The sequence below is a fragment of the Lynx canadensis genome, chromosome C1 (assembly GCF_007474595.2).
Source record: "Lynx canadensis isolate LIC74 chromosome C1, mLynCan4.pri.v2, whole genome shotgun sequence".
Lineage (NCBI taxonomy): Eukaryota > Metazoa > Chordata > Mammalia > Carnivora > Felidae > Lynx > Lynx canadensis.
The window spans coordinates 191149185-191165898 of NC_044310.1; the positions used below are offsets into that span (position 1 = coordinate 191149185).

General features: G+C 46.3%; 1 protein-coding gene across 2 annotated transcripts in view; it reads left to right on the plus strand.

Annotated features, from left to right (window-relative positions):
- NRP2 (neuropilin 2) overlaps positions 1-14440 on the plus strand; it is a 117023-nt gene extending 102583 nt beyond the window's left edge. For both annotated transcript variants that reach the window (XM_030328334.1, XM_030328335.1), the window contains exons 16-17: positions 8531-8581; positions 11186-14440. In XM_030328334.1, coding sequence (XP_030184194.1) covers positions 8531-8581; positions 11186-11490 — 356 coding nt within the window. In that variant the 3' untranslated portion in view covers positions 11491-14440. The remainder of the gene's footprint in view (positions 1-8530; positions 8582-11185) is intronic.
- Positions 14441-16714: the final 2274 nt, after the last annotated feature.

Below are 16714 nucleotides of genomic sequence, written 5' to 3' on the forward strand. Positions count from 1 at the left end.
GCTTTCTGGGCCAAAAGGTGGCGTCGGGCTTTCTTCCGAGGAGGTCCAGGGCTGCTGGGACCCAAGGAAAGTGACCAGGAGGCGAGGCTGTTTTCTAGTGGGAGGTGTGTGTACGTAGGCAAAGCTGCTGGCCCCAAGTGGCGAGCGGAAGAGAAGCAAGGGGCCTGTTTGGTCAAAACACCTTTTCCTCCAAGAGCACTCTTCTGACTTCTACTGTGCACTAAGACAAAGGGATCTTGGTAATGGGAGTTGGACTCCGAGCATAACGGACAGTGTCTACCGCCATTTGTGGGCTTTGTGGGCTTTTTTCTCCGCCCTGCCAAAAACCCAGGACTTCTGCCTCTTGGGCATGGGGTTCAGGTGGATAATTGGGGGGAAGTTCAGGAAAGAAAGCAGCATGAGCATGACATATGGATGAGCTCGAATATGTCACTGCAAACACACCCACACGCGCGCGCGCGCGCGCACACGCACTCGCCTTGTTTTGTCTTCTGTGTGTAATTGTGCAAAATTGAACTCTTTAGAGATCATGAACTAACATACCCCTAAGCGAGGGCGCTGATCCAGAACCGGAGTGGTAGTATACCAAGTCTTGGCTTTCGGCAGTAGAGCGTTCGTCGTCGGGCGGCAGGACTCATTAACACGGGGCCTCAACTAGAGTTCTCTGACTTGCCAGAGAGCAGCCAGCTCCAGTAATGATGGCAGTGCAGAGAAAGCTTTGAGCTGGAGGAGGCCTTGACCGAAGTCCTGTTCTCAGGCAGCCTGCTAGTTACTGAGGCTGCCTTTTAGCACAGGCCGTTAAAGAACCATTTCGTCCCTTTGTGTTTCCTTACTGCCACCGAGGGGCTGGGAGAAGGAGGCCCGCGTGGACTTCCCCGTCGCTTCTCCTGGGCAGTTCCCAACAGTTGGCACTGAGGCGGGAAGATGGGCCTTAGGACCGAGGCGGGGGCCGACATGGATGGTAAAAGCAGCCACCCAGAGCACCTCATTAGCCTCGGCCAACTGCAGACCGAGGGTGTAAGCTCAATAATGGCGTTCATAGGAAGTCCAGACCCACGACGCCGTCCTCTGTCTCGCTCTGCAATTCGCCACGGGGACTCCATCCCCTCCTCTTTCCCCAAGGAGGACCTGTCTCCACCCCTCTGCCTTTGTGCCAGATATCGTTCGTCTTCAACTTCCAGGCTCTCCTTTCTGCACCAACCCCCTCTCCTAGTGGCCCCTTCTCCTCTCCTCTGTCATTCTCATACTTGCTCCCCACCTCCACCCCTTCATCAAACTCTTTCCCAGAGAAGTTGGGGGGCGGATTCCCTCAAACGAAAGCTCAATTGGTTACTTTCCTCCAAGTAGTTGTGTTCTTACTAGAGACCAAATTGTTCTCTTATGTTATAATTACAGTCCTGGGATAACAGCAAGCTTCTGGGGAAAATCACCTCTTGAGTGGATAGAGACAGGTTCCTTTTTGGAACCCCGAACCTCTTACCACAGTGTTGTTCATTCTTGTGTTCTGAAGTAGAGCCCACCTTTTAAGTAGAGCAAGCTTACTTGGTGACATACATAGGGCATTTTTTCAGGGCCTTACAGAATATGAGGGGAGGCTTTGACAAGACATCTCTTTTTCACAGTGGAAGCGAATGTGGTTTTGTTTCTTTGACGCCGTTCTTTCACTCACCCAAGAGGTAGGAAACTACTCCACCTGAGTGGTGTTCCCATCATGCACACTTCCTGAGTATCAGGATTGGAGGAGAGAAGAAATGTCAAAGCCCGCTGGGCGAGCTCTCTGAAATGTGAACATGTGAGAATTTCCCTGAAATTTTAGGGTTTTCGCACCTTCATACTCGGAGAAGGTAGCCAACAAAAGAAGAATTTCTTTTTGTTCACGTATCTATTTCTTGTTGTTTTGACGTATCTACTGATACTTATGAAGAAAATCTCTGATTTTTCAAAGACCTAGGGTGGAGGAGAGATTCCAGAATGTTCCTCCATCATCATTGCTGGGTGTTTCCAACCTGCACAGTTCTGAATCCCATCTTTATAGCTAAATATTTCTCTGGCTGCATTTTTCTTATTTTCACATCATCGTTGGGGCTCAGTGGAGCCATTCTGGCCTCAGCTGCTCATCCGCCTCCACACTTGAAAATATTATTAGGTCATTTCACAGCTTTCTCATTTGCAGTTGGTATTTCCAACCCTTTTTAGTGTTTCCATCTAGTTATTCAACTAAAAATAATAGAAAATAATGGCTAAATTCAAGTTCAGACTCCAGATATCTCAAACCTGTGCTTTCCAGCTCGAAACCATTTGAAAACTCCAAAAAATATTTTTTTCCATGACTTTGCGTATATTTGGCTATAAGCCCAAGAGATAAAAACCCATGATAAAGGATCTTCTGGTGGTGTTTCTCAACTCAAGCCAAACCCAGCAAGGGATAAATGGCTCTCAAGTACCCTGACTCTCTAATGGAGGAGCTTGGCATAGCTTTCATCAACATCTGAACTTTTGGCTCCTGTAGCAACTGGGGATGAACAAACTGAATTAGGGAAATTAAGGTGGTGGGGTGGGGCGGGGTGGGGGAGCCTTCAGCCAAAACTAAATGTTAAACTGAATTAAACACTGCAAAAGGCCAAGAAATATCTCCTAGTCTTTCGTTATTTCTCATTTATTTCAGTCTCAGGGTTACATCTCCTGCTGGGATCAAAACGAAATGGCTGAGAGAATTTTCTAAAGACTACTCCCATCTGAACAGTCCGGTGATTTAGCTGGCTCAGGGGTTTCAAGAACTTGGAATCAAATTCAGCAAGGGTTCTAAGTAGCCAAGAGCTTATCCCACATAAATCACAGCCCCAAACTAGGTGTCGAAAATGTGGCTTACTCGCCTTAGCACTGATTTGTTCAATGACTTACTGCATTTTTCTACCCTCCTTCTTCAATTTCATTCTCTTTAAAATAGAAGCGGTGACACCTGTGCCTGTGAAAATGAGTGATTTCAATGATTTTCTGGGTGTAAGAGACTCTTCAATCCTTGCTTTGAAGGCTGGTTACACTTTGGTGGGTTAAGTGGCCACGTTAAGGTTGGTTTTATCAGCCTGGCTTCCGTTAAGGTGGAAGTTTAAAACTCGGGGCACAATTTACCCACTACTTTTTCAATTGCCAGTTCGCAGGGCTGATTTCTAAGGCAAATGAACCAGTATTGGAAACATGGGATCTCACAGCTTCCCTTTACCTGTCTGTTTCGCGGTCTTCTCTTTCCACACACACCTTAAGGCGGCTGACTTCAGGGAGCAACAACCTAGGAGAAGACAGACCTGGGGTGAAGACTGGGGTGGTGAGCAGAGTGGGGTTCTTTTCTATGGGGGTCACCTTGTCTACCTCAACCAGCAGCCTCTTGAGAGTGCCCTCATCAGAAGGGCCCTCAGACCTTTCTCATTTTCTTCCCATAAGACGTAGAAGACTAGAGCAGGGAAGAACATGAGTGGTTACTTTCAGAGGAGCAAACTGAGACTCAGAGGGTCAATGACTCGCCCAGGCTCTCATACCCGCGGTGGATAGCGGAGCTCAGATGAGAAGTAGGCAACCTGTTCCCAGTGCAGTGCTCCTCCAAATCCCATGCTCCTTTCCTTCAGACAGAGAGCAGGGCTGACACTACACGGTTCCTAGAGGGTCTCTGCTACACCCTCTGGCTCACTAATCTGTCATCAGCTTCAACCAGGCTTCTTACTCCACTGCTCGGAGTTCACGTGGAAGGGACTCTTCAAAGAAAACCAGTGTATTTTGGTGTCCTGAGATGATCTCCATGCAAACGGCCCAGGAATGGACTGTCCTCAATGATTTATCTGAAAGTAGCCAGTGGTTTGGGACAGGCTTTTCACTTCCCAGCAGTCTTGTGAAGCTCCTTTTATGATGCAGAAAGTAAACAGAACAACACCCGCGCTGATACACTCGCGGTAGACCACAGCATAGCAGTAGTGGTGAAAGGGAAGGTCGAAATTTTTCTAAGAGTAATTGCAGAAAAGCAGTTTAACACCAAAGGATCTTAATTTAAGAGGGAAAAAAATGGAAGAAAATGAAGGAGAGAGGAAGATAGATAAAGTGGGGGGGGGGGGGGTGCGCGCGCACAGGCAGGTGCGTGTAAAGTGGGGAAGGAGAGAATGGGAAGCCAAGACTGGGAGAGAGCATTCCTCTTTGAGACGTAAATCATGCTCGGTGGGGAATCCCCCAGCTGCAGGTTGAGTGTCTGGGGGTGTTTCTCCTGCATAACATGTGTGGTCTGACACCACCAGGCAGTGTTTCAGACCCCACAGGGAAAACATAGCTCCTTAGAGTAGGTTCGGTTTATGACTGGGTATGGCCGTTAACCTTTTGTGCCATAGTGTTGCAATTTACTGACAAAGACACTTGAAAATACGTGACTCTTCTAGGGTGGAAGGAGTTCTGGAACAGTCAGTGAGTGTTTTAATAACTAGCCCCTCTGGGCCTCTTGCCCTGAAAAATCAGGACTATAGGAGATAGACTAAGACCTTGAATCACTCTCCACTGTGTACCTCACCCACCTCTTGACGGTGCTAAGGGAAGGGACTCCTGGGGAAACGGGACTTTGCAGCCTGAGGCTTTGATGACAATATGAAAATGACCAGGTTTTGTTGAATTAGGTTGTTTGTTTTTTAAGTAGTGGTGAGTCTGCTCACTTGATTAAACTCTAGTAAACTCCGTTCCAGTCCTTCATGAGTTTACTTCTTCCTTTCACTGTGCTGGCTCACAGCAGCTGGTGGAGGAGAGGCGCAGAAACCTGACTCTCATGTAGGGAAATCCAGGTGGAAGATATGTGGCCAGGCCTGGCCATCTCTTTGAATTCCTTGATGGAGCAGACAAAAGCAAATTCAAGCCAAAAACCAAGGGATCAGTATATGAGTAAAAAGGCTCAGGTGCCACGTTCGAAGCCATTCCTGTCCATCAAACGGATAAAGGAGCTCGAACTCACCAACAGCCACAGTGCAGCAGCCTCTCTTCTGAAGCACCCTCCTCCCCACTCGAATGCTTTCCTTCCTGGCAGTGGCCTGGCTTCATGTGCCCAATCCTTACCCTGGATGCCAGCAGCACTTAGAGTCCCGTCTACAAGCCCCCACGTTCTTTTATACTGTTTTGTCATGGACAAGTCTTTGCTTCCCGACCATGCTGAGGGGCCTTGACTGTAGACACCTGGTCCCATCCATCTTCATTTTTCCAAAAACCCAGTGTGGCTCCTGGGCACTTTGTAAACCTCTTTCATAAGTAAGGATCGGTTGACTGGTTGGGTAATGAAGACTACCCTTGGAAGAAGAAGGCAAATCAGCCTTCCCCCTCTGAGTCACGCCTATCACAGAAAACATGAGCTTCAAATTTCAGACCGTATTTTCCCATTCATGAGAAGTCCTCCTGAGTTCCCATCAAAGTGTCTGGAGAGCGATGCAGGCAAAGAGCCAGAGAGCATATATCCAGTCAACTAGGATCCGAGACAAGGCAGGCCCGTTTTTACTGTTAGAATAAGGTGGTAATTATACGCTAATAGATGCAGTGTCCTGCCTATACCCAGAGAACTTGGAGGCAGACCTGGGTGGAGGTGAGAGGTCACCTCTGGCCCTCACGCAGTGCTGAAGAGTCAGAATTCAGGCTTTGGAGTCAAACTGGCCGAGACTGAGTCCATACAGGGCCCCAGAGGAAATAGGGTCATATGAGCACAAAGGGTGAAAGTGGAAGTCATGTGGGTGGTAAGATCCTTTCCAGATCTGTGTGATCCTAGAGGTGTGGCCCATTCCACTCGCCCTTGTCCGTCCATTAGGCATAGACACACCCACTCACTAAACCAGGGTCCTGGAAGGTCTTCTCCAAGTTTGTCCTCATGACAAAAAAAAGAGAAATTCAATTCGGTTCAGGGTCCCTGGTCCCTACATGCTTGTGCTATCTTTTGCTATCAGGGAGGTGCTACCTCTACTCTGTGCCTCGAGCTCATCATTTCTCCCCCTCTCCGCCCTTGCCTTGTCTTGCTAGAACTACAGGCACCTGGTGGGAGAGTCACACTCCTTCCTACCAGCATCCTGAGGAAACAAGGTGAGGTTACCTATTGGGCTTAACAGAAAAGGAAGGCAGCCCATGAAGAGCAATGGGGCTTTTAAGAAAGAAAGCTCTTAATCACAGATATCAAGAATAATAACAAGGGGACTAGAGAAAATTGCTCTCAAAGCAAATTGCTTTTTTGTACAAATGTTCCCTTTATTTGGGTTTTCCCTAGTGTGCCATTCTTTCTTTAAGGCTTGATGAACAGATGTGCTTTTGAAAATGTTGATTAACTTATCCTTTTGTTGACCCTTCCCACTCACCCAAACTCCTGGGAGCAGTGATTATACAAAAAGCCAAGTCAAGCCTCTAAAGTGTTCTTCTTCACCTTAGGTAGCCTTTGATTCACCAGGTGCAGAAATCTCGGCCCATCTAAGCAACCAATTACATAGAACCTTAGAAATGGACCAATTCTTGGGAGGTCATCTCATCCAGTCCTCCACCTCCAGAGGCAAGAGGCTGTGATCTCCTGGGGCAAAATGTACTCATACTCATTACCATCCTTTTACCCCTTTTTCTTTAAGATCAATGCCACATCTACTCCTTTCCAGCCACGGTCAATAGTGTCCTAAGAGTTCTTCCCTGAGGGTGTGAGATGGAGCAAAATGGCATTCTAGCCTCCAAGAATCTGTCACATCCTTGGCAGAGACCAAATCCCTAAAAGCAAGAACAGGATTTGGCCCAAAAGTCACTGGCAAGAGCCCCACAGTTTTTGTACTAGGCTGATTCGCATATTCTTATCCAATGTTCTGCATCTCTTAACCGTGAAGGTGTTAAGACATATGAGCATCCCATCAAAACGATTAGTGGATGGAAATGTGATGCTTTTCTTCCATGTTTGTTTGTTTGTTTGTTTGTTTGTTTTTTCACAAGGTTAAAAAAAAAATCTCCAGATTGACTTTCACAAGCTCAGTTTGATCCCTATGACAGATACCTCCTGCCTCTTGTTGATTCATATTCACATCTTCATTCCAAGGAAACAGCCTGCATTGTAGGGTCCTGGAGAATAATGCAGGGGATGGGCATTGAGGTGGGGAAGCTGTTGTGACCTGCAGGTGCCAGTTGCTGTGCTATAAACATGCCAGAAACAGGCTGGATTTATGGCAAATTAGTGCCACATGGCATTGATCCTTTCAAGTGGGGTCCTGGCAAGTTGTTTTGTTGCATCCCTTACTAACGACCAGGGGGATCAAAATGTGCTTTAGCACTCTGGCCAGGATGAGGAAGACTTCTATCTAACATGACTAAAATCACTGCTTCCAGAAAAAGACTGAATTTCAAGTGTGGTGGCGATAGATCAATCCTCAGTTCATGTCATGGTCAAGTAGATCTTCCCTGAGATGTGCTGATGAGGGAAAGTTCAGGCCAGTGTGAAGTTCTTCTCTTCCTCTTGTTTGATAGTATTAGCTGTTTGGGATTTGGTTTTGACTTAAGCCTGAATTTTGGGGTATCGGTTTATAGTGCTGACCTCAAGGTTGTGCACCTGACTTGGGGTTCAATACAACTCCTTACGTGTCCATACACTTGCTAACGCCATCTTGAGCTGACAGCCAGGGCAGGCATAATTAACCTGTGAGAAACAAAGAAATGATAAATCACCACATATTTGATTCTCTTTGTTGATGTTTTGCCATTTTAGACCAGTAATTTTCATTGGCTCTGATTTCTGTAAGATGGACAGCATAGTGAATAGAGAGACTGTCTTTCCCACATCCCCCCCCCAAATTATCATAAAAAAAGAAAAGGATAGACAGTGATAATACTGGAGAAAATCCACAATAAATTAATTTAGCTCTTTTCAAGCCTGGGCTAGTCAGATTAGATGCCCACATTTGACCTATTCTAAGCCATAAAGAAAACCAGTGGAAAAGTAAACTGAGAAGGAAAGACAAGAGATATTAGCACAGATACGTGGAGCTGGACAGGCATTATGACATTCTTTCCAGTCCTACTTCTACATGAAAACATATAATGATGAAATGTGACTTTGTTGAATTACCATACGTTTATTTGAAAGCCAGAGGAGAAAGACCCTTATAGGATATGTCTACTTACGTGCATGCATATGAGGAGGGTCCATTACACTAAATAAACATCACAGTTGTAGCAACTGATGATGGGCATGCCATCCAAGTTGCCTTGGATAAATGCAGACCTATAATGGCAATGAACTACAGTCATTACCACAACACAAGTGAGGAGTTATTTGGAGCTAAAGACCTTTTTTGTTTCTGTTCTTCTGGTTGCTGTTGGCAATAAAGACAAATCATTTGAAGGGGAAAGAATCCAGTAATGTACATACTAAATGATCTAGAAGCAGATGTGATTCTTTAGCTGCCCACTGTACTGGGGAGTCACTCTCAGAAAGGCTGCATCTCTGCCTGTTAGCCATGGCAATAGAACTTGTTATAACTTGATTTGTTTGTTTTCTTTTTCATTATAGTAGACATTCCAGAAATACACGGAAGAGAGGGCTATGAAGATGAAATTGATGGTGAGTATTGCTATGATTTAGCAGATCATCATGAAATTCAGGTTTGGTTGTAAAGATGTCAACAAAAATAATGCCCGGGGTATGAGAAGGCCAAAATTTAGAACTACCAATCAGAAATAGAAGGGAAAAGAATCCAGAGAGCAGTGAAGAAACCATCAATTGCTTTGTCAAGGTCAAATTTAGAAATTTGGAAAGTTTATTGAGTTCCTTCTGCCTAATCTGAAACAGGTCCCCTACTTCAGGCAACTTTCGACATTGATGGACTTCAAATCTGGATAAACCCTTTAGAAGTAAAAGCAAGGCTCTTCTAAATGTGTTGCTGCTTGAACCCATTGACCTCTTCCCAAAAAGGACCTGAGTAAATGAGTATAAATGTGAATATTCTCCTAGGCTTTCTGTGGTTTCCTGTTCCCTGGCTTGGGGGGGAGCCTTTCTCACACTATCCAAGACTCCAAGTTGGGGCCCATTGCCAGATTTAGGTTTCTTTTCTACAATGCCCATCTTGTATTTAGTCCAAGTTCTATTCTCCCACTTCAAATACACATACTTCAAGAGGATAAAGCAAGAGCCCTGACTGGAGGGCCGCCGAGCAAACATGTAGATATAATTTCTCCCCTCGACTCAGAGCAGCACATGTCTGTCTGGGCTTCTCTGAGTGCCAGAGTTGATCTGCAAGAGAGATCACCACAGTTCCTCTCAAAGAACAACTTTAGACCAAGATTGATGCATTTAAGAAGAGCTGTTTATAGAACAGCTGCTTTTAACCCGACCTTAATCAAACACTTCAAGTGTAGTTATAGAAACAGAGTGACTAACCCAAACAGCACCTTGTTAACTCAATGCAGACTCTCCCTGCGAAACCCCGTCTAACGCTCCTTTTATGGGCAAAGCTGTGGAACTGGCCTAAAAGGAGAGGCCACAGTAGGTGTAGCAGCAAGAGGCACTATGATGGGTACAGAGAGCAGGGGATAAGGATACAGAAAGCCGGATTCCTATTCCTGGTTTAACTGCTTGCTAAGTCTGGAACCTCAAGTGAGTTATCTGGTCACCTAATTTCTTAAAAACCTGAGTTTCTTCATCTTTCTTTTTTCTTTTTCTTTTTTTTTTTTTTTTTTTTTTTTTTTTTTTGAGAATGGGAGGTGGGGAGGAGAGGCAGAGAGAGAGAGAGAGAGAGAGAGAGAGAGAATCCCAAGCAGGCACTGCCTGTCAGCATGGAGCTGGTCACGGGGCTCGATTTCATGAATTGTGAGATCATGACCTGAGCTGAGATCAAGAGTCGGACACTTAACCAACTGAGCCACCTAGGTGCCCCTGAGTTTCTTCACCTGTTAAAAAATTATAATAGTACCCTGTCTTCTTCGTGGAATTATTAGGAAATCTTACAAAATGAGCTGTGGATGTGGTCATGCCTTGGCCACACTATGGAAATAATAAGTGTATTAGTCTTCTAGGGCTGCTGTAACAAAGTACCACAAACTGGGGGTCTTAAACAACAAAAATTTATTTTCTCACCTTTCTGGAGGCTAGTAGTCCAAGATCAAGGGCTCAGCAGGGCCAGTTCCTTCTGAGGACCATGAGGGAAGGAAGGATCTGTTCCAGGCCTTTCTCACTGGCTTGTAGATGGTCATCTCCATGTTTTCAAGGCAATGTCCCACCTGTGTCTGCCTCCAAATTTCCCCCTTTTATAAGGACACTATCCGTATTAGATTAGGGCCCACCCTAAAGACCTCATTTAAAGTTGATTATTTCTATAAAGACCTTATCTCCAGGGGTGCCTCAGTGGCTCAGTCGGTTAAGCGTCCAACTCTTGATCTCAGCTCAGGTATTAGTCTCGGGGCCATGAGTTTAAGCCCTGCGTTGGGCTCCACGCGGGGTGTAAAGCCTACTTTAAAAAAATTCAAGGCCCTTATCTACAAATAAAGTCACATTCGGAGGTACTAGGGGTTAGAACTTCAACATATGAACATATGGGGGACATAATTCAACCCGTAACAGTAAGGTAAGGTGTATGTCAAGTGAGTGTGGTGGCTTGAAAAAAGTCTGCTGCTCAGATGGCCAGCAATACTAAATTGGGAAACTTGTCGTGTGAAAATAGTCTCAGCCTGTCTATCCTTTGGTTGAACTTGAAGCAAGTGGACGTGGGGGGTGAGGAGGCAAAGAAAGAAGTGTGCCCAGATCACGGGACCACCCCAGTGTCCCAAAGGCACCCTGAAGCTTTTATCAAAATCTGAGCTTACCTAGTCGGAGTCAAATTATTTAAATATCAAATACTTAGTGCTAGCTATGTGCTGGACACCAAGCACTTTACAATTATTAATTCATTTAATCCTCCTAGCAACCCAGTAAAGGCAGCCTTAACAGTATCCCTGTTTTATAGATGGGAAGACACAGGCAGAGAGGTTAAGCAACTTGCCCAAAGTCACACAGCAAAGACCTGGTGAGGCTGGGCTTTGACGCCAGCCAGTGCACTTTCAGGGTCCCCCTGCTTGTCCTTGTGCCCTGAAGAACCTCTACACCGGGCTGGGGCGGGGGGGGGGGGTGGGTGTCATTCACTTCACCTCGAAAGAGGCAGTGCCCACAATTCTCATATGCTTTATGTCACAGATGAGTATGAGGTGGACTGGAGCAACTCTTCTTCCCCGACCTCAGGGTCTGGTGCCCCTTCGGCCGACAAAGAAAAGAGCTGGCTCTACACATTGGATCCCATCCTCATCACCATTATCGCCATGAGCTCCCTGGGCGTCCTCCTGGGGGCCACATGTGCAGGGCTCCTGCTCTACTGCACATGCTCCTACTCAGGGCTGAGCTCCCGCAGCTGCACCACGCTGGAGAACTACAACTTTGAGCTCTACGACGGCCTCAAGCACAAGGTCAAGATGAACCACCAGAAGTGCTGCTCCGAGGCATGACGTATTGCACCCAAATCACATCTGACGCTTCATTCCAGCAAGAGGGGCTAGTGAAGATTACATGTTTTTTTTCCCTTTGGAAACTGAATGCCATAATCTCGATCAAACCGATCCAGAATACCGCAGGTGTGGACAGAACAGACAGACGAGTAGAGGGAGGCAGGGCGATGCAGCTGCGAAGGGGGTTACAACCCACCTAGAAGCGCGGTGGCTGAGTCGTTGCTGGGACTAAGACGGGAGCTCATCTCTTTGGGGGTCACAGTTCTATTTCGTTTGTGAGTTTGTTGTTATTATATTTTATTTCTTTGGTCTGTGAGCAACTCAAAGAGGCAGAAGAGGAGAATGACTTTTCCAGGATAGAAGCAGAGTGGCGGTCATGGTACTCTGCTTCCTCTTTCTAATCAACACTTGAAAAGCAAAAGGTCTTTTCAGACTTTTCATCTTTAGGAAAAAAAAAAAAAAAAGCCGTCCAACTTATCCTGTCCTCTGATCGTTTTACGACTTTACGGGATTTGCTGTGTAGGTTCAGGCCAGCCAACCCTACAAGCTGCCGTTTCCAGTCCTAGCATTTAAGTAGGATGTTGTTGCCTTTAACTTTTTTTATCCAGGGGAAAATTGCCATTTTAGGGTCAGCATGAATAGCTCTTTCTTATATGCGATTTAAAACAAACCAGAAAGGAAACTTCACACGTCAGAAATCCACAGAAGCACCTCCATGTTAGAAGCGGACAAGCCTTGATGTGCTTTGCGACTAGGAGCCATTCATTACATCTAGACCTAGAATTTGTGGCTGTGAGGCTACTTCGTGGGGCCTCTGGTGGTGGTTTTACTTTTTCTTTACCCTCCTCCTTGCTCTTCTAAAACATACACACGCACACACACACACACACACACACACACACGTGCGCCCATTTGTCGGGCGTCTCATCCCCAAGGCATAGCATTGTTTGATACTCTCAGAGATGGGGTGGCAAATACAGGCTGTTAGTATGTGAAATGTAACTGGAGACCACTGGACGGAAAGGAGAACAGTGGAGAGGGAAAAGGTGATCATGTCATAGCCAAGGCTAAGCAGACTGTACAGAGACGTTTTGATGAATCAGTCTCTCCTATAGGCTAGTAAACATTGACTATTCCTCGGGGTTTACAAACTTTCAGGAGAGGCAGGTAGGATGTACGTGAGCTGATTTGAGCCAGAAGTATGCAAGGACCAAAACACTAACAACACTGCTTCAACCCCAGAGAGACCTATGTTCTTAGGTCTCTCTTAGGTCACACACACACACACTTTATGTATTTTTTATTAAGTGCCTTGAAACAATGAAGAAAACTGTATTTTCCCTCTATGTAGAAATCAGTGAGTATCCTCTAAGTAAGGCATCCCTTCTTCCCTAACCCCTGTGGCCCCACTGCCAGCTCCCCCAACTCACCGCTGATCCTACTAATGGATTGAGCCCTGCTTCCCGAGGCGCAGTCATAGCCCTCGATGACTCTCAGCTACTCTAGAAGGGGAGGCATCAGAAAAACCATGTGAAGGATAAGATTGTCCGCGTCAAGATCCAAATCTTGATTTTGTAGTAATGCCTAAAGATTGCCTGTGTGCTGGAAATACCTTTGAAACCCCACCAGTATGCCCAGCCCATTGCTTATCAGTGGTAAACTGTCAGACCATTTTTGCTGCTATGGTCACCCACAAGTTCATTTGTCTCCTACCCAGGTGAAAGGGAAAGGGTGAATGGGACTGGCTGATTCCCTTACATGTTAACTTACGGAAATACTAGTTCAAATGGTAATGTCACAGTGTTTTGTATGCAGAGAGGGAGAGTCCAAACCGACAGCTATTTATTCATATATGTGTGTCTTTGCGAGCCTTTGAGTTCTCTGTATCTACTGTGTATGTGAATGGTCACGTGGGACTCAGTGATGTTGTTGTGACTTTGACCTAGGGCCCGAGTGTCACCGCTGATCTCGCACTCGTTGGCACAGTGGTAGTTAGAGGTGAAAAGTAAAGCTGTCAAGCCCAAGGGCTTAGCTTTAGGACCCCCCCCCCCCCACCAAGCTGGGCATGCAGCAGAAGCAAGTTTTTCATTAGCCCACCCTCCTCTTCGCCTTCCCACGTAGCTCAGTGTTCGGGAAGCTAGCAAGTCCTAGGGATTTCCAGAAGTTGCCTGCAGAAGAAGAGAAGTTCAAAAGCCTACCCTGGGGGTCCTGGCCCGCTCATGCTCAGCGGGCCATTGTACAGTTCCCCAAAGACCAGCCCTGTCTTCGGCCTGCAGTTCGCCTCTAAGTTACCCACAACCCAACCTGCATCCCTCTCCCAGTCCTCGAACCATACTCACCATTGGCTGGTTTGAGGCCCTGGGTGGGCCCTGCTAAAGGAAAGCTGGCCATCCGGGGCTGCATGTAGATACCTCACCAACACCAGAGGCTGGGCTGTCCTAAGACAGAAAGACAGTGGGGCCTGATTCTAACTCGGCCAGGGGGCACCCTGGTGCACTTGTTTTCTCTATCTGCAGGTAGGCTAGCTGACCCGTCTCCTTGAATCGTTCCCTTTGGGAAACCCAACTCACAGTATTGATCTCCTTTTTTGCCTTGTACTGAATGACACATTACCTCCACGCTCTCCCGGACTAGGCAGTCAACAGGGCCACAGGGTTGCTTTCTCTCTTGGGCTGGGATGGGGAGTTGACAGGGTTGAGGGTCCGAGGAATGAGCATGAATACAAGAACACAAGGGGAAAGGTTAAGCTGTCACACAGAAGATTAACTTTTCCAGAGTTTGCAGCTAAAGGTATTCGACCATTCGCTGGCTGAGCCAGATCATGGGAACTTGAGAGCTTTTACTGTGATTCTTCAATGTAAAAAATAAACGACAAGGTCAAACTGTGTTTATATGATTTGTATAAAGCCTTTTTAAGATTGCTATTTAAATAAACATTATACCAGAGATATTTTTCTGCGTATTTTTTATCGGAGACAAAGAGACTTGGATTGAGCATGACCAAAGCATCCCAGTTTGCCCAAGGCTTCCCCTGGTGTTAGTACTGAAAATCTTATGTCCCTGGAAACCTCTCAATCCCAGCCAAACCAGGATGGTTTGTCATTCTCCTAGGGCAATGTTTCTAAACACTTCTTATGGAGTTAGTAGGTCGATTGGCTGGCTTCTTATAAAGTGAAAGATGGGGATGGGGAATGGGCTACCTGGACAGGTCAGCTACTTTAACTCAAAGGCTTGCCCAGTAAAGTTCCAAGACTATGATCCCTGTCAACCACCCCCCCTCGCCCCCCAGATATTGCCAATCCCCTGCAACTTTTGACTCTTCGCTGCTTCTTCCCGGTCAAACATTAGCTTGTCAACATCTGTGCTGATTTTAAGGTCTGTGACACTGCTCCTCAAAGTGTGGACCAGCGGATTAGCATCACTTGAGAACTTGTCAGAGTTGTACATTCTTGGGCTCCACTCCAGATCTACTGATTAAAACACTCTGGGACGAGGGCCTAGGGATCCTGTGTTTTAACAGCCCTTCCAGGGGGTTCTGGGACACTTTCAAGTTTAAGAACCTCTGGTCTCAGAGAAAGGCAAAGTAGCCTGGCCTCCCAAAATGGTCAGGGATCTTTTCAACGATGGGTTATTGGATTCAAAGCAAACTAGACTTTGGCCAGGGAAAGCTAAATTAGGAGGTTGAGTTCACCTCTAGGCAGTACCAGGTCCCAGGGAAGGAGGAGGGAGAAGCTGTACCATGAACTTCCCACATACACATAAATGGGAGACTCCACAAGACAAATTTGCCACCCCCCATCCTGAGGCTGTATTCACCCTGGAAAGGAAATTTGGTTCAATCATTTACTCAGGAAATGTTTTTGAGTACTTCCTGATTCTATAAGCTCTTGGAGCTTACACTCCAGTGAAGGGGACAGAAAGCAAATAGCCAAACACATAGAATAAGGACTGGTTATGTAAAAGCAATAAACCGGTGGCTCTGATGGAAAATTACTAGACATTGAAGGTGTAATATTTGTGTTACTTGAGTTTGTATTTGCAAAACACGGCTCTTTATTACTGATGTTATAGGATTTGCAGTAATTACATAAAACTGTCTAATTTTAGAGTCAACAACACTTATCATAATGAAATCTAATGAATCTGAAATCTAATACAATATATCTCTTTAGAACTCCCTTTTAAAAATCACTAAGGTCACTCCCACTAACTGGGTGGTCAGAAAAGGCCTCTGAGGAGGTAATATTTAAGCTAAAACCTGAATTGACGGGGAGGAGTCAGCTCAGCCAAGTGCCTGGGAGAAGCTTTCCAAATTGAAGGAACAGCACTGAGAGATCCCTGCTGTGGGAAAGAGTTTGCTGCGCCCCCTAGGAACACAAAGCAATGGTTGGTTAAAAGCAGGATCGTGAGGGGGGAAAGGCATGGAGAAGAGGCTGGGGAGCCGGGTAAGATCCTTTAAGGCACAGTGGGGAGATGCTCTCTGATCTGTATCACCCTTTGGCCTTCCTTAATTTAGAGAAAAGACAGCTCCTCACCCTGACCCCCACCACCACCCCTTGCCATTCTTCACTGGCCGGTAAGGTCACCACAGTCAAATTTCTGCAACTTCCCTCTCTGCCCCCCTGTGATCTTGACGGTATCATGTGTCTCCTGAGATGCCTGCTTCTATCATATTACTGACCTTAGCAACAGTAACAGAGGTTACAATGAAAGCAAAGTTGTACTTGCCTTTAGTTGAGATTTTGGGTATTTTCAAAGTCCTAAGAAACTAATAATATCTCCCGGTCCCTAGCCATCTAGTGTTTATATAAGGTCTTTTTTTTTTTTCCTTATCTGCATCCTTCTGGAAATGTTTATACAACCCTCAGGGGAGGGAGTGAAATGAAGTTGGAACAAGCCCATCCTTGAGGGAAACAGGACCCATCTGGATGCTGAGGTGCCCTTGTCTCTGCGACGTTGGTGGTAGCGATGGGGGGGGGGGGGGGGCGCGCGGCGGGGGGAAGGGAAGCCTGAAGAAGAAATGGAAAGATGACTCGGTTCCAGCTCTTACAGGCTTCAGGCTCTGATCCCAGGCTGAGCTAAACAAATTCCTGGGGAAACATTTTCCCCGCCCGGGGACTGGGTGTGAGGGGAGGAGGTGATGGTCAGAATAGGAAATGCTACCTGTGTGGGTCCTCAGAGCTGCCTTGCATCCACCCACAGCCTCCACAGAAACTGTGACTCT